Consider the following 24,369-nt stretch of genomic DNA (forward strand, 5'->3'; position numbering starts at 1 on the left):
ACATACATTCCCACACTACTGAGTGCAGAGCCTGAGCATTTTTGTATTTGTGGTAACCCATTAACTTATTGGGCCAGAGGTGGTTTAACTGAGTATGCAGTTAAACAGCATGGATTTCTGTGGAGATAGTAAGCAGTTACATAATCTTAATGGGAACAGTGGTGAATTTCAGCACTATATGTCCTCCCTTTGCCTTAGGAAAGCTCAATTTTTATTCATGAACATCGACTACGGTGTCTTCTTGCCAGAAACAAGTTTCTTTTTCCTCAGAATGTGATATCTCACATACTGACATATGTTAATGTATGTAAAGCTGTCACTGTGAATGCTTTTTGTTGGGTAAAATGTTCTCTGGAGTAAAGTTACTTGACACAGGGAGCAAAAACACGCCTTTTTTGTGACATCTGAGGCCCATTCACATCTAGCAACATCTTTGGCCCTGCATCTTTTCTTTGCCATTCGGAAAATTATGAGTGACAGATTCAGTCTGTGGATAGAAGAGGACATCCTCTAGAATCCCTAAATTTGCATTCCAATGACTCAGTCTGTTAAAGTTTTTGTTTAATAAATTTGACGACTGTGGAGCCTTTTAAAATTAAATAAATTGACTTGTATCCCAACTATTTTAACAGAAAGTCTGTACAACAAACTGAGACTGTGGAGTTTGAAAGATGTGTGTAATCAAACAATCAAAGAGCTGTCTAGTTGCACTGTGGGAAGTGTAAAATCCACCATTTTTGTACTTCGACCCACAATATGTATTAAAAGCCAAAATATAATTCTACATCATTTTTTTCTAAATCTGCATCTTTCTAGTACATTTTAAGACTAAATTGCTGGATTACTCTTTTAAATCAACTCAACTGTGTGGACAGGATTAGTTTAGCTCACCAAATCATTGCAAAATGCAAATAAGGAATAATTATGGCACATTGATTATTATTATTATTATTATTATTATTGAACTGAACTTACTGGTCAGACAGTGTCTCATTTGCGTGTGGGTTTATAAGGTAGAAAATGTAAGATTCAGTGTTAAGCACCAGTGCAGAGTTTTTCTGTCCTTTCTTTCCCCTTTGGCAGCGGTGTTGCTGCCACATTTCTAAAAATAACAAGTGGTGCAAACATATCAGCATCATCCATGATAATGTTAGCATGGAATTTACAACATTTTTAAGATGAGCTGACATGATTTCATTTTTACATTACAATATCAGGCATTACAGTGGTACAATCCCAAGTATTCTTTCTTTTGATTGCAGGGATACACACAGTAAAGGCTTCTTAAAGTGATTTGCTCAGTCGTTGCCCTTGCCATGTCAGAATGCCTATTTAATGGGAAAATCCTACACACAGACTCTTTAACTCTATGGGACACCAGCAGCCCCAAGCCATTAGAGCCAGACTGTCTGCTGATCTCTAGGAAGTAAAGGTGTTTGTCCTGAGTGTCCCCACTGTGGGTAATGACCCATCTGGTCACTGTATGTGTGTGTCTGTTTGTGTATGTGGGAGTACATGTGAGTTGAGGTGTCAGGTACTAATGATGACGGATGGAGGCACAGCCATCATGGTAGGGGGTCCAAATACAGCATGGTGCGCACACACACATGCACACATGCGCGCACACACACACACACACACACAAAGAGAGTGAGCAAAGTTGTTCAAAGTCACAGTTGAAAGGATAGTATTTTAAGAGAGTCTGTCTCTCCATGTGTCACTCTGTTAACATTAATATCATATAATTGACATTAAAACTAAATAATGAATGCTATATATTCTATAAAAAGATACAAGATCAGATGCAATAAAATGTCTAATGCGTAATAAACTATGCACTGTATTGAAATGTTCAAAGTGGTAGCACTCCTACTTGAACCTAACAGCAGTTATCAAACAACCAAATGATCAAATAAATAAGCTAAAATCTAAAAGAGAGGACAGGAAACAAGGAGGAGAGAGAGAGGGTAGAGACAAGAAGCTAGGGAAAGAGACTGAGGGTTATGACAAGCAGCACGAGTCCCCTGGCCAGGTGTCGAACCGTGGACAATGTGGTTATGTGGTATGTGCCTTAACCATCAGGCCACCAGGGCACCCATCACGAAGTATTTTTCTGCCAGCACACTCAAGTTCATATGCAGGTGAGTAACTCCCCTCCACTCAACCGGCTCCAATGCATCAGTGTGTGTTTGTGTGTGTTTGTGTGTGTTTGTGCATGTGCATGTGTGTGTGACTGGGGCGGTCAGACGGTGGTTAAAGCTTATGTTCTACTGCCCTCTAAGGGTGAACTGAAAAACTGACAAACCATAGTCAGAGAGGGAGGGGGTTTGAATGATTGAATTACTAATCAACTATACTTGAATAAATCCAGACTAAAACCAAAGTACTTACCTTGACTCTTTTCTCACTGTAAATCATGGTGCTCTGTTATGACTCATTCTCAATCTGCAGTATTCAAAATCCTATTGTGTTCCTTAAGGCTGATTCAGTTGATGGGTTGTCCAAATAAATTAAATCAACAGGAATTTGAACTCATCTGCTTCCATTATTGCATTATGTATTAATGCAGGACTAGACATACATACAGACATAAATATACAACTTTTGAAAGAGGGTAAAATAAACATTAAATTTATCTTACAAATATAAACAATACACCAAAAAAATGCACACTTGTCAATTCAATACACACAGGTTTTTTTGTCTGCTACAGCTTTGTGTTGTCTTGCATGACCAGTAGCATGTGATGGCTAAGGATAATTGATGTTAGGTATCTTTAGATAGATACTGTTATAGTCAGGTTAGTGAGTCAGGTTGCTGACTTTATGACTCTTCTCTCCTTATATTGCCAGTACACTATGGGTCAAATCCCTGTGAATTGCACCACATTTGCACTTATTTGCCTTGCTATAAGATCCTTTTCACAAAATATTTTGCACTTGATATGCCAGCTCAAATATAGCCATACATTTTTGCAGCTGAGTGTAATTTGCCCTTGTTTTGCATCTGGCTGAGTAAGTAGAGCGGTTTCCAGTGTTTCAGGCTTTTCTCCACATTTCAGCACAGATTGGTCCTTAATGAAAACTGCAGAGGGCACAAAAGCCTCAACTTGCGTGTCTTTAATTAACAGAGGTGCGCACACACAGAGCTCTCCACAATCACAAACCAGCTTTAATGTATTTTGCTAAATGATCTGCTATTTCTCATCTATAACACAATCTACTGAAATGTCAAATGTCAAAACACAGTTATTAATGTGACTCGGGCAGGTCTGAAAGATTAAATTATAAAGAAAAGTTAGAAAAGTTAGATTAATGTTACAATCTTGTTCAGGTGTCACTGAATATATCTGGGATTTTGCAGAAATATCAGTACTGATATACTGTTTTTTGCCCACAGCTGGATGTGTATTACAGCTAGCTGCAGCATCACACAGCAGCTGAAATGTGACAAGTCAGTTTGGACAAGTGCTTGTCCAAACTGAGAAAAAAAAAGGTGGATTGGTTGGGCTCTAAAAGTAGTAATGTTCTGTGTCCTGCCCATCTACACAGGTCAGCTGTTACACATAGATTCAGGTTTATACAGTAGAATTGTTTGTAATAAGGCAGCCCTTATACATGGACCCTGAGCTCCATCAGAACTGTCAGGACATTTTTAATTTCAAGAAGCTGAATGTCTGAGATAAGCTTAAAACCACATGCCCACTTGAATACCCCCCCCCAACACACCCACATGTCTGACTGAAGATTTTGCCTTTAATAACATTCAATATCATTCAAGCCTCATAAGCGTTAAGATTTGAAGAGACAGAAAGAGAGAGAGAGAGAGAGAGAGAGAGAGAGAAAGAGAGAGAGAGAGAGAGAGGGGAGCGAGTGTGCGCACAGTTAACATCAACTATCTGTAGACGCTAATAGCTCCACTCTAACTGCATGTGGCTGGTCTTTGTAAATTGAACTATTTTGCAACAAGGCTTTTTTGCCTAGAAAAGGGGCCAATTTTGCACCGAATGTATGATTATTACCCAATTTACATACGTGCAAATGGCACAGGCCCACCATGACGTTATTTGCTTGGCAGCACAGTTGGCTGTGTATTTCACTTTTTAGAGGTGTTTTGTGAATTACACTGTATCTTTTCGTCTCATTTGCACACAATTAGCTGCTTCAAAATCCACACAATCCTTTTGTGGATTTGGCCATAAATGTAATTGTTTACCCTTGTCATGTAATTTTTACTTGTGGCCATAATGGTCAAAAGGACTAAGACCGCTGCATGGTTTTGTAATCTCACACACAGATGCAAACCTCCTTAATTATGTAGATGGGATGGAATACAGTTTGATGCAGGGACCAGGCTGAGCCCTTACATCCCCTACAGAGCAGAACTTGATACTGAATCTTAGTCCTGTGGAGATCTTATCTCTTATAATTCTCATTTACACAAACCAAGCATATATAACTCCACATGGACACAAACACCCGCAAGCACAAACACATACTTGCCTTCTTTTCCTCTTGCTTGGGCACCAGTTCATGGTAACGAGGGACGATAAGCTCCGTTCTGCCTTTCTGCTCTTTTTGAAGGTTCACATTCACATATTGTGTTTCTGGGACTCTGAGGCGGACAGAGACAATGACAATGAGAGTAGAAGACACAAACAAACAAGCAGTAGAGATTAAAAAAAAAGAGAGAGAGCTGTGTTGTTTAAAAACATCCAAAGCAAAGAAGATGAGAGGAGGAATGGGAAGATACAATATATTGAGAGAAATTGGAAGAGAGATGAGTAAATGGAAAAGTAAATAGGAATAGATAAACAAAACAAAGACAGATGGGAATAGAGGACGAAAGAGAGGTGGAATGAACAGGAGAGGGAGTAGTGAAGGGGGGCGGGGGGGGGGTGAGACTGAAATAACAGGTTTGCAAGCAACTGTAAGGGGATTAAAGGCAGCAGCTTTAACTATATCAAAAATCAAATATGTATTACAGACAGGTTTGTATGGGTATGTGAATATCACATGTAGACCTTCGCTTCTATTGCTCAGTCGATTCCTTTATGAATAGCAGAGCTGGGTGTGTGCCACCCAATCTAGTGCTTGGTAAGGCCCATCCACTATAGCCATCAATAGAATCACCATGTGAGACATGTCAAATATTATCAACTGGCTGGAGGATTAAAGCAATATTTCACTTTGGTGGAACCGTTTCTCTGTTCAACACACATCTCTATAATGGTACAGACATACTGGATCCTCTGACAGATGTCAAGTTGATGACATTTTCTGTGGAGCACAGGCCATTCAACCACATGGTGAAAGATGGATACAGCATAGCAAGTTGACCAATGAGGCCCTTTCAATATTGAATATGGTTAGCTGGCAAAAGTCAGATTAAACTATCAAACTACACGAAAATAATCAAGCCAATACCCAAATACCCAATACCCGCACTGCCCAACTTGCGGTACATCAACCACCACATCACCAACAGCCAGAGTGTTCTGTAGTAGTGGTCTGGTGTCTCCATTAACCTGGAGGTATATGTGCTTTTTACCACATGTGCCCATGATAGTTGCCACATGTTTCCTGCATCCATTTGTGCACATCCTTGCGTCTGCAAAATGCAATACGCACATAAAAGGCTGAGGTAATGTAGAGGCATTGTGGGAATGTGACAGGGTCAGAGGTCAGTAGGCATGAAAGCAGCATGACCATGATGATAAATGACCTGCATCTGTACAATGTGTCATTGCCACTGCACAGTGACAAATATGCATAAATTGACAAAGCATTATTCTCCTTGAGTGGATCCATGATTATTTTTTACATCATACTTCTTCTTCTTCTTTGCATTTTTTTGGAGGGGGCATATCTCAAATCATGCACATCTGGAAGCTCTATTTATGTCGATAGTTCTCTGGTGTGCCCTCTAGTGGAAACCTCCAGTAAAACGCAGGCATTTCTACAATCGCCAGTGATGTAACAACTGCCCTTAGATTACTCAGTAATAAAAGGCAATAGTAATAAAATGGAGCACTACATCAACAATCATTGTTTATTAAAGCTACTCTTCCCTTTCTTGCATTTCACACAGCACTTTGAAAAAACTTGAACAGCAACAACCCCTCCTCCCTCCTATGTCCCACCCCCACACTCCTTTCCCTTCCGCGCATGCGAACCATATATATATATAGTTTTGTTTTTCCCCGTGGGAGCAGCTGGAGGTGGAAGCCGTGGCTCGCTTTTGTCGGTCATTGGCAGTCGCTACTGTCTGTTTACGGCTATCTCCGTGGATCATGGATGTATTATAATGCCGTGGATGCACAACAGACTCTCTTCCGGGTGGGGGTGTGCACGATTATGTAATGCGGAAGGGGAAAACAGGCAGGTCGCTCGGCCAATCATATCATTTGGACCGAATGATATGATTGGTCAGAGTTTTCACAGAATATTATGAGAATGGAATAATGATTAGTTTCTATGCCTGGTGGATCTCTCTAACACCTTATTAATAGCATTTTAACCTAAACAAAAAAATGTGTAAAATATAACAAAGGTAAGGGTCGCTTTAATTAAAATTGAAAGTGAGTGTTTTGAGTCAATAGTTCAGATTATGTTAGTCACTTCTTGACAAGAGTTACATGAGAAGATCAATACCACTTTCCCAGCTGAGAGCAAACTTCTCATCTACCTTAGCAAGACAGTGAATGAGTGCATTTCCCTGAATATCAATTGCTTTAACTTTTGGTCTTAAACACTAAATTAATATCATAGTATGTCATGATACTCACATCGCAGGGTAATATTGTCCTGGACCTGGTCCCTCCTCCACTAGCACCTCACCTCTCTTCCCTGTCATGTTGCCAAAGTGGACACCTTTATACTTCTGTGCAGTACTCCTCTCTGACTAGAAAAAGAGAAAGAGAGGGAAGACAGACACCAAGAGTAGAGGTGAGGAGTTGGGGAAAAAACGATTGGCCAGAGAGAAAGAAGATGAGAGGAGGAGGGAGAGAAAAAGATAACGAGAGGATAAATGGAAGAACAAAGAAGGAGAAAATAGGATTGACCCATTCACACTTATATGGTTTCTCTTCCAGCCTGAGCTCATGAAGTTGGGGATGAATGAAATGTGAAGTTCAGCCAAATGCCAGAGTATGTCAGAGATCTAGGGGATACCCTCCGTCTTTTCTTATCTCTCTGTTTTACAGCCTGCCTTCCTCTGCCTCCGGCCTTTCAGATAGAGACAGTCCACTCTGCAGCTTAACAACCAAGAGAGGCTACGTCTGGAAATGAGCTGGCCAGCCTAACACATTTTAAAGATACTATGTGGGAGATGCAAATGATTGTAAATAAGCTGAAAAGAAGAAAAAGAAATGAAACAAGACTACAAGACTACAGGGTTTTGGATTTTTACCCAAATCATCCTTAAGACAGAAAGGTGTTACATCAACAAGACTTGTCAGGACAAGTAAGAAGCTCTTCACAGTGGGCTTCTACTTAACAGCAGGGTTCTCAGTTTACTTCAGTTCATGTTACTGATACTGCTTGTCTGTGAAATTTGAAAAAACATGTAAGGAGAAAAAAATCTAGTGAATCAAAAATCAAAGTATCTAAAATTCTTCTGTCTCTTTTCTAAGTTTTTGCTTGATACAGCTGTCTGTGTGAGACAGGTTCTAGGAGGACTGGCAGAGAGTCTTAAACTCTACGTGGTGCCTGTCTCCTTATCTCAACTTCAGCAGTGACTGGAGGACAAGATCTAACAGTCTGTCCCCTGTGATCCACCAATCCAGTTTTGAGGGGGGCAGATAGGAAACAAGGATGTTCAGATGCTTAAAGTTAAAAAGAAAAACATAACTGTTCTGCATTGCACGCAGACACATACAAGCACTGTGATGGTATCAGAGCTGGCATTGAGTTCAGAGGCACAAATTGCCTATTTATGTCAAGGAGAGCTTTTAAAAGCAAAACATAAACATAGCTATTTGGTATAAACATATTCATTCAGCTTTGATAAATGGAAATGACAGGGTATTTATTATTTAAATGAGAATAAAAATGTCGACCAGAAGTAAAAGTTTTTACTGGTGGGGTCATGTGTGGGCAGGATCCCGCAGGCTGAAATTGTTGGTGTACTTTCCACAAATATACACAGCACAGCATGGGTCTGAGCCTGATTCAGGTTCAGCTGGAAGGACAGATATACCATCTACAGACCAAATTCTGTTTCTGTGTAGAGACTAACCAGTACTCTATTTCTAGGGGCCAGCATTGCCCAGTATTTTACAGATAAAAATGAAATTATTATTCCTTTTAGACTATGCAACAAAGTCTGTTGGTTAAAAAAAGCTTTGCAGCTAACAAGACATACGGATAAGTGACAAAATGCCAAAAACATGAAGAAATAAGTGAGGAAATATAATAAATGCAGATGCTCCTCCACCATCATCAAAGCACTAAATGAGAGAATATGTTTTGGAAGAATGATGTTCACATCAGTAGGTCTCCAGAGACTTGTAGAATCTATGCCAAGGAGCACTGAAGCTGTTCTGACAGCTTGTGGTGGCTTAACACCTTACTAATACAAAGTAAATCTAAAACCTCTCACATATCTGTGCCTGCTTTTGCTTTAAATTCAGAGTCAACAGTTCTTGGCTGCATATTGAAATTTACACGTCATACTCAGTAAGAGCAGAACTGCACAAATGTGGAATAACACATAGTTCTCTCCCCTCATTTCCTGTCATCTATACACTACCTGCTCTTTAATAAAGGCATAAAAAATGTAATTTATAGTTTCTTGAACAGACTGGTGAAGGAGCTGTAGCTGTTGTCTCTGCTCCACATCACCTTCTGCCAGCTGTGTTATAATTATCTTCCAAATCTAATACTACAGAGTCTGAACTAGAAAATTATCTCATAGTCATGTTTCTAAATAATTAAAAGTGATTTGTATTGCATTATGCATTTTTACATAGCTGCCAACATATGTGCCTAAACCAATATACCTGTTATGTGATATGTCTGGTCAATAATATTACTACTTAAGTATTTCTGTCTGTTTCTAATTATGTATAAGCATCAGCCGATGCTGCAAAGTAATTGTTGGGTCGATGCAGGCTTGAAACATAAATTTATGGTGGATGGATGAAACCGATTAAGATGTTTTTGTTTTTCTCAATTACATTCAGACAGAAAACAAAGTTATTCTGCTCTCATTTCCGTCTGATGTCTTATCATTCAAAGGTTGCCCAAGCCACTTTGAAGTTACGTCCTCAGACAACCACTTAATTCCGCCTTGCCGCACTTTTGAACTCAGCTGGAGCACGGGGCGGGGGAAGCATTTGAGTTTAACGCAACGAGTGTGTCAGATACAGAGACAGAAGGAAGCAGACAGAAAGGAACGGTGGCTGAACTTTCAAAGGGAGAGCCACAGAAGTTGAGACGAAAAAAAGAGCAGTGGATGGGTGCACTGCTGAAAGCCCTAAATCACAGCGCGCCTCTGTGCCTGTGCGGGTGTGTTGACACAACCTCGGCCAACACTCAAGGACGCTGTTGACTTCCTCTGGTCATTAACAGATGAAAAATGACTTAATTGAGAGCCAGACCAGCAGGCGTGTGCATTATTTTAAGTGAATATTGTAATATAGCTTGAAGAATAATTACTAATGGCTCTCTTTGTTGGCATGTAAAATGGATGAGCATTGGTGCGCTGTGGCTTTTTTAAAGTGGAGCTGCATTCATTAGCTATGGAAATGGGTTTTGGGCCAACAGAATGGGGTGGGGTGGGGGTTCAGTGGTGCATTAGATCTCACTAACACTAATGGACCTTGCCTCACGGGCAGAGTAAGTACACTCAGACACACACTTGCACAGACTAATGAAAGCACACATGCGTGCACAAATGAACACTTCATATTCTCTGATGGATGTACATTCAAACTTTAACGTGCGTGCGTGCAAGCGTGCGTGCGTGCGTGCGTGCGTGCGTGCGTGCGTGCATGCGTGCGTGCATTCATCATTACCAGCAGTGGATTGTAGTAGGCTGGCCCCAGGGTTGTATCCCTGGGTGGAGGCCGCTGCTTGTGGAGCACACCCAGGGTGTCCTCCTCATAGCCAAAGGCCTGGCCCGGGGAAGGAATGGATGGGATATCTGACTGACGAACCAGCCGGAGACTTTTAGCCTCCAGCCACTGTGCAAAGAGAAATAAAGCAGCAGAAAGACAGGGAGAGCGGGAAGAGAAGTTAGGGTTTGTGATGGAGAGGATGCCCTGGCTTACAAAGTAGTTGAGGACTGCCTGGGGCCAATATGGTATGAGACCGAAGGAAGGACAGAGACAGAGAGAGAAGTAAGCGGGAAGGTCTGTGTGTGTGTGTGTGTGTGTGTGTGTGTGTGTGTGTGTGTGTGTGTGTGTGTGTGTGTGTGTGTGTGTGTGTGTGTGTGTGTGTGTGTGCGTGTGTGTGTGCGTGTGTGTGTGTGTTATGCAGATAATTGCAGGTGGCATAGAAGGATGAGAGTATGAGCATAAGCTCTATAGGGAGTCCTTTCAAGATTGGTCAGGTCTAGAGGTGAACATTTTTAAATTCTTCCAAATTCTGTGCATTAAGTGAGCTAATCATTTATATCAGTTTAGATGAGATAAAAAGCCCTTAGCTCAGTATTAACTCAAAGCTTATCTATGTATGTACACTCTGGGCATAAATTTAACATAGCAGGTGAACACTAAGAGCAACTTAATACCGTCTCTGAGTTCACTGCAAGGTTGAACTTCATATGTTTCACTGCAGACGTAACTAGAGACATTATCTTTCACACCATACAGAAGGGTGGGTTCTTCACTGCACTAAAGGTAGATTTACAAAGCTACAAGGCTGTTGTATTTGTTGAATGTGATTAATGGCGACAATAAAACTGTCAGGGATGCTTGCCAAAACCCACTTGTTTCACGACACCTCAGATGAAAAGGTGAGCAAAGTTTCTGGGGCTTTCAAAAAACTGTGGTAAAATGGACACACTGTTGTCCTTAGTCTTTAGTCAGAGTATGACAGAATGAGGTCTGACTCTGTGGCTGTTTCTGTTTCTTTAACATATTAAGCCTTATAAAACTTCTGTTACACTGTAATAGTGGCATAAAGAGAAACAATACAAGTCAGAAAACTGGCTCATCGTACCTGTGCTTATCATCATATTGATTATTTTGAACTTATGTCTGAGTGTGTTGCATGTTATACATGACTAATACACATGCAAGAGGCTTTATATTACAAAATGTGATACAAGGACATATTTTGAGAATTCATTTGTTTCTCCTAGCATGTTCAAATTATGTATTACTGAAAATGATTCATTTTTAAATGTTGCAGCAAAAACAGAAGAATTTTTTTTAATAAAAACAGGAGAGAAGTAACTGTTTTCACCAAAGTCTAGATAAACTCTTTCCTATAAAGTTTTAAAATAGCAGCCTGTAATCCCCCGTAGATTGGTGTTCAGCGGTCTACAGATGGCAGAACTGCCAAAGATAAGGACCAAGGTGTTGGCAAAGCACTGTCTGCAAGTATTGGCAGTCACCACATTTGGAGGAGGCCCTCATATTCATATTGTTTGTATCACAAATGGCACAGATACAGTACATCACAGTACACTGTGCTGAGGAGAGTTTTACATGTTATGTCTTTTGTTTATTGTTTGTGCAAAAATGAAAGTTGTGTAGTGCTGGCAGGATTAGCTGGAGACCAGAGAGAAATGGCTGAACTCCCACCAGCGAAGAGGGATATTTGGGTTCAATATGAAGCTGATAATACAGGGGACAAAAGTATGTGTTTGTAAAGAGTAGAGATAAGCATAGTACCGGTGCATAACTAAAAAAGTACATGCAACATTTTGTTCAACCTCATCAAGTAATACTAAGAGCAGTTTTACATGTAGACATAATAGGCAAGAAGGAGCAACTCTGCTATAATTGATTGTCAGTCAGTTTTCACCCTTATTCACCCATATTCCTACCATTTTCCTGCCAAGCTTCTTAGACTGCCCTGCATCAGGAGTCATTGGCCATAGCGTGTTTCCTGAGACAGGCAGAACATCGTAGGCCCCGGGGCCCGGAACCTCTGATGCAACCTTCTCAAAACGCCTGGAACGGTTCTGAAGACTGCAGCCACCGTGAACTTTTAGCTGAAGGGACAGGGATTCAACAGAAAGACAAGCAGAGGGATAAAGAATGAGATTAGCATAAACAAATGTTATTCACCATCAATATATAAACATTATCTTCCTCTTAAACAATTTCCCAAATGACCATTACCCATTGCAAGTCTATGACTCAGCAGGTCTTTCCTTCAGTACATGTGAATAATCGTCTTTATCATACAATACCTTAACAGGTGAGTAGTCATACTCTCCAGGTGCTGGTATCCTCTCTCCGGACTTGCTGAATAGAGACGGTCTGTTGGTCAAGGACAAGAAAGGAGCATAGCCATCTGGAGAAAAACAGAGATAATACACTACCAGTTACACTGTTGCTTTGTCCTCAGCCTAGCCAACATAATATGGGATAACATTACTTAAGTTTTAATTCTGCGTCATATCACTAAGAATTGTAGGCTAAATGCAGTTAAAAGTGTGTCTAAAATTTGATTTATGGTAGGTCGCTCATCAATTTTGGCAGAAATTGAAGAATCGGTGAAAGGTTTCAGTCGTCTCCATGGTAACCAGGCGCTATCCTCCAGCTGTTTTTTTATTACAATACATCATCGCTACACGTTATCTAAAGTTACATACCAAAATATCAAGAAGGAAGATTACTGAAAACTACATCTCCATGGCAACGTTGGTAGCACTACCCAATTACGTTGCGCGATACAATATTTCATTTCGTGACACTCGACAAAAGTGCCGATTCATTAATTATAACCAAACGACACTGGAGTATGCTACAGTTTTGATGCTAGCTGTATCTTACCTGTTATTTTAAAGTTGCCTCGGGTGACTTCGTACGATCCGGGGCCAACTGTAGATGGTGTTCCACAAAGGTTTCCACTTGTTGTCAAGAGGGTGACTCGGGGAGCTCGCCCATACATTTTTTTTTTTACCCCTAGCTACCCTTCTAAAAATGAACAGCCAAATGAATGAGACTTCATTTGTTTCACCCTGAATCTAAGGATAGCTTTCATTTGTTTTGCTAAATGTGCTGAGGCCCGAGTTTACTACATTCCTCCACTGTTCTCCTCTATGGTGCCTCGTCTGGACTCTGCGTTACTTTGCGTGCGTCGTTGCCTGGATACCACGTGTCGTTACATTCTAAAGTTACAGAGCGACTGCAGTCAGGTGAAGAAAAAAACTGGTCAAATAGGTACAACTCATCTCCTCCTTTTATTATATTATATTTTATAACGTCTGTATAACTGGAACATTTCTGTAAATCTTACTTTTTTTTCTTTATTATTGTTGGTAATAAAAAAAATCATCCTAAAATTCATTTTCACCTAGCCTACTGCAAAATGTTTGAGGCCATAGTAGGTTAATTTAATGTTCAAACTTTTAAGGGTGAGTGTTGTTAAAGAGCAACCATAGTCCAATCCTACCATCTAGTGGATAAATGTGAGAGGGAGGCAACTACCCAAGTATCTTGTATTGTGGACTAGTTACTGTTCATTTGGGGGGGGGGGGGTCAACTGAAACCTCATTTCAAGATAAGACTTTATTTACACAGAGCACAGTGTGTCATTGGGCACACAATGACACACTGCTGAATTTGGAAGCATTTTTAAAACGTTCATGTCCAGCCCTGACCAATCTTGATAAGGATTTTCCATAGAGCTTGCACTCTCTTTTTTTTCTAGCTGTAATTATTTGTATAACACATGTACACAACCGCACAACCGCACAAACACACACACACACACACACACACACACACACACACACTCACACACTCACACACCAACACACACTCTCTCTCTCTCACACACACACACACACACACACACACACACACACACACACACACACACACACACACACACAAACAAACACACACTCACACACTGCTTTAATGCATTTTGGGAGATATGGCTTCAAGCCTTCATTTTGAGACACATTTTGGCAGCATAGCTTGTTTGTTTGGGTAGTAAAGAAAACTGTGGTTGCAGTTGGCCTTATAGCGCCACTTTTGTCACCACTCTTGTTATCATTAATTGCAGCCTTGACCTACTTCCTCTTGCACTATTAGCCTGCCCTACAATGCCATTAAGATTTAGATAATGAGAACTCATGGGAGAGTCATTGAAGTGCCTCTCTGCAATAGCACTAAAATGCATCATTATTTGAATTTCCTGTCAATTATCATAAGCAGAAGGTTTGTCCTGCACACTGGTATTTGATTTGATTTGACAAATGGTATTAACTCCCCAAAGGGAAACTCAGTCATAAACCAAGCATCCAATTACACAACAATAATGATTATGTTACATAGGGTACAGGGAACAAGTGCCTTTAATCAAACATGATTCATGATAACTGTGAGGTCATCTAAAAAGCGGTGCAATAAATTATGATTGTGCTATAACATCTAACTAATTTGTCATAAATAATTTGTTATTCATATGCTCACTCCGGTAGCCGATTGTTCCTAATACTTGCAATTCTGTTTCCATTTCTCCATTTCTCAGCTGCTCAGTCAGGACCAAATGCAAAACATTGTGTTGCTCTTCGGAAAACTGCACCATTAGCCAATAAGTGAAACTACTAACGCCACTGAAAAATCCATGATGCATCCATGTTGTAATCGTCCATAATGTCTATGCTGTCTTTTCTGCAAGCCAAATTAAGAAAGCATTTTCGATCAGTTTGAAGTTTCTGGCTACATTTGCCTTGAAAGTCATCAAACTGATCACTAAGGCACAGGGTTTATTTAACTACAGTTGCTGCAAAATCAATTTAATTGGGTTAGTAGTTGCATTGTGCAGTTAATTACTTTTGTTCATGGTGAATTTGTACATCTTCATACTTGTACTCTACCTTATTGCATTTTTAAAACATCAACAACTTTTTACACATGTCAAATGTATTCTGTTATTTGTTTATTTTTTCTGTAGTCTGCTTCTACTCAACTCAACTCAACTCAACTATATTTATATAGCACTTTAAAACAACCACAGCTGAAACAAAGTGCTTCTAGTGTCATAGCTATCCATATGATGACTGAAAAATTCAGGAACATGCCCTGATCCAAGCATGATGGGGCTGTTATGAAGAAAAATGTATGTAAATGTAAATATGCAGTAGTACGCAAATATGCTTTGCGATGAAGGAGGTTAGGATGATGTGTTGACTGAAGCAAACCCAGAGATAATGCTATTTGACCAGTAGAGGGCAGCAACTAGTTTGAAATGAGTTGATCTAACATCAAATTCATATGAAGACAGGTGATGCATTTGTTGGTTCACGGAAATATCACAAACACAGGGATATGACACCTAGGATAGATACGCTTTTCAAAAAGGCACATGCGATTTAAAAATGTTTGAGACTCGAAATTGTCTTGATGTAAATATGTACTTTTAATGTTTGCATGCTTAAAGCAGACACACGTGCTACAATTGTTGCAAATTAGGATACATTTCGTCTGAACTGACATCAAACGAAATGTATCCTAATTCTCTACGCCACTGGAAAACAGACTAGAAAATAGTTGTCTGATTGACAAAGTAAAGCAGCAGCCATCAATTGGCTGCTTTTCTCACTCTATCCTTTCATTAATTATCAATTTCATTGTAAAGATCGACCAGCTCTTTCTGGGCGTTAGTAGTAAGATGAGTTTACGAGGTGTCCCTGAATGCAACACGACTCCTCTCCACCATCACAGTCAGCCTCTGTCATCATCCCCCACGAAGGTGTCACAGAAGGCAGCTAGCCACCGGCTTTACACTACGCTTAATTTAACCATTTTGCTACACATTTCTGCTTGGCATTTCGGGGACACTTGGCGTCATGAAGGGAATCAGGTTTTTTGTGGTTTTCTTGGTGCTTTCCGCGTCTCTGCTGTGCACAACCGAAGCGGGCAGGAGCAGGACCAGCAATCAGAACAGCTTCCGACGGGCAGCTAACGGAATCTACCAGACCCTGAGCAGTGTTTTCGGAGAGGACAATATTAGAGGGCTGTACAAGGTGAGTGTGGTGCATGCATTGTTTAGACAATAGCTCGTTTTCTTATGGCGACCCGGTAGTAGTAGTGGCTGGCGGCCAAGGCGGTTTTTTTTTTTTTTTTTTTTTTTGCATGGCCAGAGGACAGTGAACAAGGAACAAGCGGCACGGGCCTGGCCAACAATTTCACGGATGCCATTTTGAAAAATTAGCATTGATCCCTCCACAAAAGATGTCAGATGATGCACTATGGCTGTAAACATTAAAATGTGGCATGCGAGTGTGTCATGTAGTTTTTTACTTCACTCCAATATGTTGTACAGCCAATTGCCATTCACAACACAGTGTCCATCAGCGGAGCGTATCTAATGACAGCACTCAGATGTATGTAACCCCCCCGCTGGTCCAGGCCATTATAGCTTGTTTCTTTATGTCTGTTTCTTTTATACAGTCTATAGTTTCAACTAATTCATTCAAAAAAGCTAATCTTTTGAATGGGATACAATAGGCTGTATGCTCTCATTGGTCTAGCTGCACTTCCTGCATTTTGACACAATGTATTTCCTGCTTAAAGCCGCGCCAAGTCAACCAAAGTAGCAAGGTTATTATTGGCTGCACAGAGTTGCCATTTCCTCATGTGGGCTGTTCATCTTGCATAATGGAAGCTTATGTGTCTGTCTCTGCCTCGCTGATAACATGCAAATGGAGAATGACTGATGATTGATAGAAGTTATGGGGAGAGAGCAACAACTCGTGACATTATGGCTTTCTGGTGCATCTAAACGACATGGAGACATCATTAGTGTTATTAGTTACCCTTGTGCTATTCCTGGAACAGTTTACATTAAAGTGTTTTTTATGCTTGTTCCTTCAGTTGAATGTTTGAGCTTTGCTGTGCAGACTGGCAAAGTTTTAAACTACAATGTTTTCACATTGATCTGCTGAAATTGGAAATATTCTCTGTGATCATTGAGAATCCAGTGTTAAGGGACAGGCCATTGAGCAGAATTTGTGACATCACAACTAGTTTGCCAGCAAATCCTGCTCCAGTATTTAACTGACATAAGTGTGATGTGGAAACTTGAAGCCTCCAGTGTACAAACAACAAGATTATTTAACTTTTTTCTTTTTTTGTGTGGAAAAACTACATCAGATTCAAATTATTATTCAAAGTGGAGTATTTTATATACATCTCAAAACATGTTTGGAAGGGATCTTTAACATATTATATTCCTGTGCAGTTTATTTCATATTGTGGCTTCAGAAGAAAGGCAACAGCTAGAATGAGAAACAAACACAGTATTGTTTTGCTTAATATTAGAACAGTGGAAACCATTAAACATTAAATGTCTGTCATGCTAAAAAAAACTTATTTGCATACAGTAAAGAGATGACAGGAAAAGAGTAAAGAGGGAGATGGGAACTGACAACGAAGGTTCTATAATGTTGTGAATGATCCTTTTGCGTGTATAGTTTGTATGTAGTCAGATTGTTAATGTAAAGATAAAACATACTAAACCAACCTGCTGATTTGTTGTTTGTAGTTTTTCTCCAAAACCACCGAGCGGTTTGTTCATGGGGTGGACTCATTTCTTGATACCATCTGGAAAGTGTGGTCAGATCTCCTGGATGTGATGGGCATTGACTGTAAGTGTTATATTCATTTTATGACATTTCTTCAATAAGAATATCAGAGAAATGGGCACAAAGAGAAAGACATATTTTTTAATAAATACGCCGTAAGATTTATGCACATTTTTGTATAATTTTGAATTAACGTCTTTCTCCCTTTCGTCCATTTGCAGCCTCAAACCTCAGCCATTACTTCAGCGTCACATCACTCACGAACTCCCCGGCACGCGCCCTGCTCCTAGTCGCCGCTGTTCTCCTGGCCTACTGGTTCCTCTCCATGTTCCTGGGAGGCTTCTTTTACCTGCTGCACGCCCTGTTCGGCCGTTTCTTCTGGTTAGCACGCGTCACACTCTTCGCCCTGTCCTGCCTCTACATTCTGCAGAAGTTTGAGGGTGACCCTGAGCGTGCGGTGCTGCCGCTATGCTTCATCATGGTAGTGTACTTCATGACGGGGCCTGTGGGAGCATACTGGCGTCGCGGAGGCGGGGCAGGTTCACTGGAAGAGAAAATCGACCACCTGGACACTCAGATCAGGCTGCTCAACATCAGGCTGAGCCGGGTCATTGATGGCCTGGAACGCTCCGGGGAGCAGTAGACCTAGGTGGAGGCGAGGATGGGGGGAGGGAGGGGATAACCTAGAACCAGCTGCAGTTGATGTCAGATTGCTGTTCCTGCACATATCTACAGTAACACAACTACTGGGTCCTTACAACGCTATTGTCAGATGGGGACAAAAGTAGATTTGAAAACAGTATTTTACTGCTTGAGTTGATTTTAGTTTCCAGATACCTAAAAATGAAATCCTCAGAAGTGTGGACAGATGACCAGGAAGTGTCATAAATCAACCAAACAACTTTTTCATTTTTTGCACCTCAAAGGTTTGAAAGGTTTTTGCCACATCTGTAAGAGATGTCCATGTTTTTTCTAAATGCAGCCCTCAGTCTACACCTCAACTACTTTTGAGAAACTCCAAAGTTGGAGTTAAATTTTTGGTGTTTTGATAAGTATTGTCAATGCTTGCACAACATGAAGCATATTTTATGTATGTTTGTGAATATGCTGGGAGATAATTCTGAAAGTCTTATCCACAAACATTTTTCCCTTTTTTGAAACTATTGAAGTAGGAAAGGGTGTATGATGCAGGGGACCGGGTTACAAACATCGTGTTTCTTATTCTCATATGTAAAATCCTCAAGATGTTGGATAGTTATTCATAGTAAGATTTATTTATTCAGTTTTCCATCCAAATGCATTAAAATCATGTAGATCTAGTTTGTTTCATTAAGTCACTTCACCATAGCAACAGTAGTTTGACATCAGGACCTCTTTTTCTTGTGAGTATGTATGTGAGTGGTCGCATTTGTGTGTATAGAATATTTGTGTGCGTTCCAGGTTTGTGGGATGGAAAAGCACTGTATTGAAAAGTCACTATCAGACTGAGAAAATGCAGACAGGAGACAATATCTCAGGGACTCAACCAACAAATATTCAGAATTGGTAATGAGATTTCAAGTATATTAAAATCATGTCTTGGTCTCTTTGAGTCACTTCACAGGTTTTCAGATATGGTTTGAAATTGTCGACACAACTCACATGACTAATTGATTAATGGCTGCACAGTGTGTGTTCTTGCATCTTGTTGGAATTGCTAGGTTTGATTCATGTCCAGAACATGAAACAGCTTTTCAGAGGCTTGTCATTCATCATTTTAATGTTGGTGTGAAATTTCCACTGTAGCAATTTGTACAATGACTCTCAAGTTTAAAATGTACAAGTAACATTTTTATCATTTGATGTGTGAATGCACAAGCAAATTATCCTCAAAAGTGGAGTAGAAAAGAATGAATTAGTTTTGAGTTGGATCACAGTGGTTTAAAATATCTTTAAAGATTGACTGTGTTAATGACAGATTAAATTAGGTCTAGTGCCTTTGAAATTATAGGGGACTATACAGTTCAGCCCATTTGACTCTTTGCTCTTAATAAAAATCTAATGATAGATGCAACCAGCTACATGGAAACATACAGTATAACATCTTGTTTAAAACAGTGCTTCAGACATAGTATGCATCACTGTAGCCAGTTTGTGTTTTTATTTTCCCATCATGTACTATATGAAGAGATTAGTTTTGTTAGTGTTTCTTTACATCTTAATCTAATCATATTTCCCTCTGCACAGTTTAAGTGTAAAATTGTAAATTCACTTTATAGAATCTGGACTGTGTAAACCTGTTTTTATACAAATGACCCTAACGCTGTGCAAATGTGGGAAATAAGGTTTTTGCTTTCAGTGTCTTACGAGAAAGACTCGACTAAAGAGGGACACAAGTCAGTAATATTGCAGGATGGTTACAAAGATCAGCGAGCGCTCTTACAGTTAACACCACTGAGGCCAAAGAACCAACCAGTATTTATACTCTTGACACTCGGTATGTGTGAAATTCTTGGGGTGCATTTTCTGCCCCTTTCCTAACGTTTCTCAAGTGTGAGAGTATGTGGCTGCTTCTCTGTATATTCTGATAATTATGTGTGTGCTTTTTCATGCATCCAGTACAACGGCTGAGTTGAGATTCTCATTAGATTCTTGCCTTGCATCTCTATCTTGGACTTATGGCTTGATGTGCAAAAACAGTTCAATGCTGTATCTGAATCCAGTTTGTCTTAATGTGGACCACTAGTCAGAAAATATCTCCATTTTTTTTCTCCACAAGAAAAACAATTTCTCATGTTTCCCTGACATATAGTTTGTCTGCTGCAGTAAATCCCACACAACCAAAGTAATGTGGTATTTTCTTGCATGTTACATGTTTTTTTATGCCTGTATTATTACATCATATACATATTGTTCACAATTTAGGTAGAAACCGCTTCCAAATATGATTGTGGGAATTTGAATGTTAGTGTTTCATTTGACCAATTAGTGAGAAATCAATTATATTATGGATATTTGTTTAATGAGTCTTATTTCAACATTTGCACTGATTACTGTACTGTATAGATCAAATTATCATTCTTATGAGGGTTGTTACACATTACAAGACAACTGGACACGAACCCTCTGTGTCGTTAAGGTGTTTTCTTTAATTCTATCATCACAGCCATGCTTTCTATTATCTTTGACATGTTTATGTTTAGAGCAACCCTTGCACTCAGACTAGTTTGACAGAACAGGGGGATGGAAGAAAATTCTAAAGTGAAACATTTTCAGAGATCTACAGTACAATGGTTAAATATGATAGAATAGCTTGTGTGAAAGAGGGGTTCGATCCTGGTGTCTTGTGTTGTGGCTCCTCAATCTATCTCCAATGACTTATGTATGTTCTACTAATAACAGCATGTCTGATTTATGAAGGTGTTAATGTGAATAGTAATTATGTATGTTAGTTGAGGAATGTTTTACATGATATCCCATTGAATATTGCCACTAAGGCGGTCTTAGATTGATCTGAACAGGCTGACTTTTCCATTCATTAATGTATTTCATGTCAAGCATAATTAATGTTAAACACATATGTGCTATACTGTACTGGTTCAGAATTTGAAGGGGCACTTCACTTAAAACTGGAAAGAAAAGAATCATGAATTAGTTACACAGTTAATCCTAACATTCACACAAGTGCTCTCACATAGTTTTAATTATTTCTAGCGCCACAAAAATGTCAGTTTCTGAGATAAAATACAACATAAAAATATTCCAAAAGCTCCAAAAGGATCAAGGTTTTGACTCAAAATACCATGACGCTGTATTGACATCACTGCATTGATGTTGAAAGATGCCAATGGATGTCTCTGTTGACACCTCAGCACTTGAACGAATTTTACAGATTATATTTATTGTTGAAACTGTCTATTAATGTACTGTATCCTACTTGTTCCTATTATTCACATGTAGCTTGCTTTTTCTGACATGCTGTGCCAATGATGTTTTTTTTTTTTATTTAAGGCAATTATTTGTATCTGTTAAAATTTGAATTTATTTTTTTTTATTTCAACATTTCTAGACCTTTTTTACAAAATTCTGTACTTCAGTAACATGACGAGCGCCAAACTGTTCTGCCTGCTGTTGTCTACTCTGTATGCGTGTGTGAGTTTATGAAAACCTGTTGGTGCAAAAATTAAATTTTCTTTGTGACGAAGTGAAAATGAGGTCCAGATTTGAATAAATTAAACACTGCAGTAGGATTGAAAGTCTTCCATTTTCTGTTCCATTAATAATTTATTGTGAATATGTGTGTGTGTGTGTGTGTGTGTGTGTGGTTCTAAGATAAGAACCACAAGGTGATGGCCAAGAACATCTTTGTTACAGTGAATTAAAGATTAGAAACAGGCCTGTAACTGTACGGCTGCCAGTTGGAAAAACCCTGGGCAGGAGGAGTCCATTCTCTAAACAGATTGTCATGGTGCCCTTTGGCAAAACAATTAACTCCAGTTTCCTCCAGTGAGTTTTGACTGTTAATAGGAAATGTAAGTCATGCAGAGCAGCTTTCAAGCATAAACACCTCTAATGTGACAGTGACATCAGTTATGTTAGTGGAATAGAGGGCAGTATTTACTCTTTTTTTTTTTACATTTCTAATGTTCTTTTCTCCCAGATTGAGCTGGTATACCATCAGTGATTTGATTTGTCTGCAGTACTTTTCTTTCTTACTGAAGGAAATGAGGAAAGCATTTAGTGCTAGATGAGATATCATTTTCTTAAATAATGTGTCTGATTATATATCTTAAGTAAAAGTACATAAGCATTCCTATGATGAATGTGCTTAAGGTATCAAAAGTAAAAAACACTCCATGCAGACAAATGGCCCCTGTACTGTCACACTATTATGTATAGGATTTGTATTACTGATGCAATGATGTGTCAGTAGCATTTTACTGTTGGTCAAGACAGGGCCTATTATAACTGTTTTATACTGTTTGGTAGTTTATTATATTTTATAAACTCATATATTTGTATGTAAAATCTTAGTCTGTAAAGTAACCAGTGACCACAGCTGTAAGGTAAATGTAAGCAAGGAAAAAAGTACAATATCTCCCTCTGACCTGCAGCTGTGTAGAAGTATTAAGTAGCACAAAATGAAAATACTCAAGTACAAATGCCTGAAATGTGTGCTAGGTACAGTAAAATGCTTGGTATGTAGTCACTGTAGTTACATTCCACCACTGAAAGTATGAATGTTATATGACAAATATGAAAGTATTATTGTAAGCATATTAAACATAAGGCTGTGACCAAGTCAAACATTAAGCTTCAACAAAGATGTACTCCTCAGACATTGTAAAATGCTGTATTTATTGCTTTACCATAAAGTATTAAACAAACACAAAAAATCTAATAAACTGGTGATGTTTAGAGTGAACAACAGATTCTCCCAAAACGTCTGTCTGAATGTGGACTCCTCAGTACCGTATGACAAAGCCACACATCATAGTTGACTGAATGTTCTTCCTAATTGAGTTTCAGCTCTAGCCTGTGATACTTTGACTGTTTCATGCCTGTTCAACAACTCATTCTTATGCCCTCACCTTAATATCCATGTTAAGTACATTTGGAATCACTTGAGGGGACAATGATTCAACCAGTGACCCTCCCCCTGGCCAACCTGTTCTCTATTTGCAGAGAATTGTTTGAAATGATTGAGTCTCAGCCCTGAGAAACTTTAACCTACACATCTTTGGGGGAAAGATGGTCATGAGGAAGTCTACATGAAAAAAGTAAATCATGTGACTTTAATGTGGTTGAAATTCTCTTAGTAATCTGAACACATGTTTAAACCGTGGTCTCGTACTGATTTTTATCTGCACAGGCAGGAATGTAATGAGCTGCCAAGCTCACTCATTTAAGGCTGCTAACATTAACATTAGCATTTGCTGCTTAAACTACATTAAGTTTGGGTTGTTAATTCTAAAAAAGTGGTTAAATATCTGGTTAATAGCATGGTCGCCACTTACATTTTAGAAACAATGTTGAAAAAACACTTTCTGATGTAACTAGCATGTTTAATGTTGAGTAACTTTGTTTTCCTTCATAATATTTTTTCCCCATTTATTTATGAAAACAATATTTTTTCAAAAAGGGAGTGACTCTGGGATTTATTTTGCATAGTAATTTTCAAATTTAAATATATTGGAAAACGGCACATGACATCAGCTATTGGCAGCTTCAGTTCAAAAATATTGAAATCTGTATCTTTAAAAATGCTTATTGACTGAACTCTACCTCAAAACAAAGCATGTTTGTACAGCCCTGTGTCATAAGTATTCATTTGGTCTAACACTTAACAGGTTAAAGGTACAGCACCAACTAATAAACAGTTACATATACATATTCTTCATTACTCTGTTTTGGTGATAAAAACAATTATCAAGTGTTTGACAAACAAGACTTCAAGTCTGACTGCACTTCCTAAATTACATCCAGGAAAAGAAAATCACGTACTCACGTACGTAGTATAAAATTATATTTCATTTGAGACTCATGAGAAGTAGACACCTCACCAAATAGTTGCTTTTCATTCAGCGTTTCCAAATTTTTACTACCACTCCTGCCAATTTCAAATTTCCCATGAAGCTGTAGTCTGCAACACCAATAAAAGCAACACAACAA

The 24,369-nt window shown here is 39.2% G+C and overlaps 2 protein-coding genes across 2 annotated transcripts in view; one reads left to right on the forward strand and one right to left on the reverse strand.

Moving 5' to 3' along the window:
* Positions 1-13,070, reverse strand: part of stpg2 (sperm-tail PG-rich repeat containing 2) — a 55,270-nt gene extending 42,200 nt beyond the window's left edge. Inside the window, exons 1-6 of the mRNA XM_053325535.1 lie at positions 12,953-13,070; positions 12,367-12,470; positions 11,998-12,165; positions 10,019-10,177; positions 6,788-6,903; positions 4,499-4,614 (exon numbers count right to left, since the gene is read on the reverse strand). Coding sequence (XP_053181510.1) covers positions 4,499-4,614; positions 6,788-6,903; positions 10,019-10,177; positions 11,998-12,165; positions 12,367-12,470; positions 12,953-13,070 — 781 coding nt within the window. The remainder of the gene's footprint in view (positions 1-4,498; positions 4,615-6,787; positions 6,904-10,018; positions 10,178-11,997; positions 12,166-12,366; positions 12,471-12,952) is intronic.
* A 2,815-nt stretch (positions 13,071-15,885) lies between these two features.
* On the forward strand, positions 15,886-18,413 carry bri3bp (bri3 binding protein). The gene is made up of 3 exons (XM_053324941.1): positions 15,886-16,158; positions 17,679-17,781; positions 17,940-18,413. The coding sequence occupies exons 1-3, from the start codon at positions 15,982-15,984 to the stop codon at positions 18,359-18,361; spliced, it is 702 nt and encodes a 233-aa protein (XP_053180916.1). The 5' UTR covers positions 15,886-15,981; the 3' UTR covers positions 18,362-18,413.
* Positions 18,414-24,369: the final 5,956 nt, after the last annotated feature.

The sequence above is a fragment of the Scomber japonicus genome, chromosome 9 (genome assembly GCF_027409825.1).
Source record: "Scomber japonicus isolate fScoJap1 chromosome 9, fScoJap1.pri, whole genome shotgun sequence".
NCBI classification, from domain to species: Eukaryota; Metazoa; Chordata; class Actinopteri; order Scombriformes; family Scombridae; genus Scomber; species Scomber japonicus.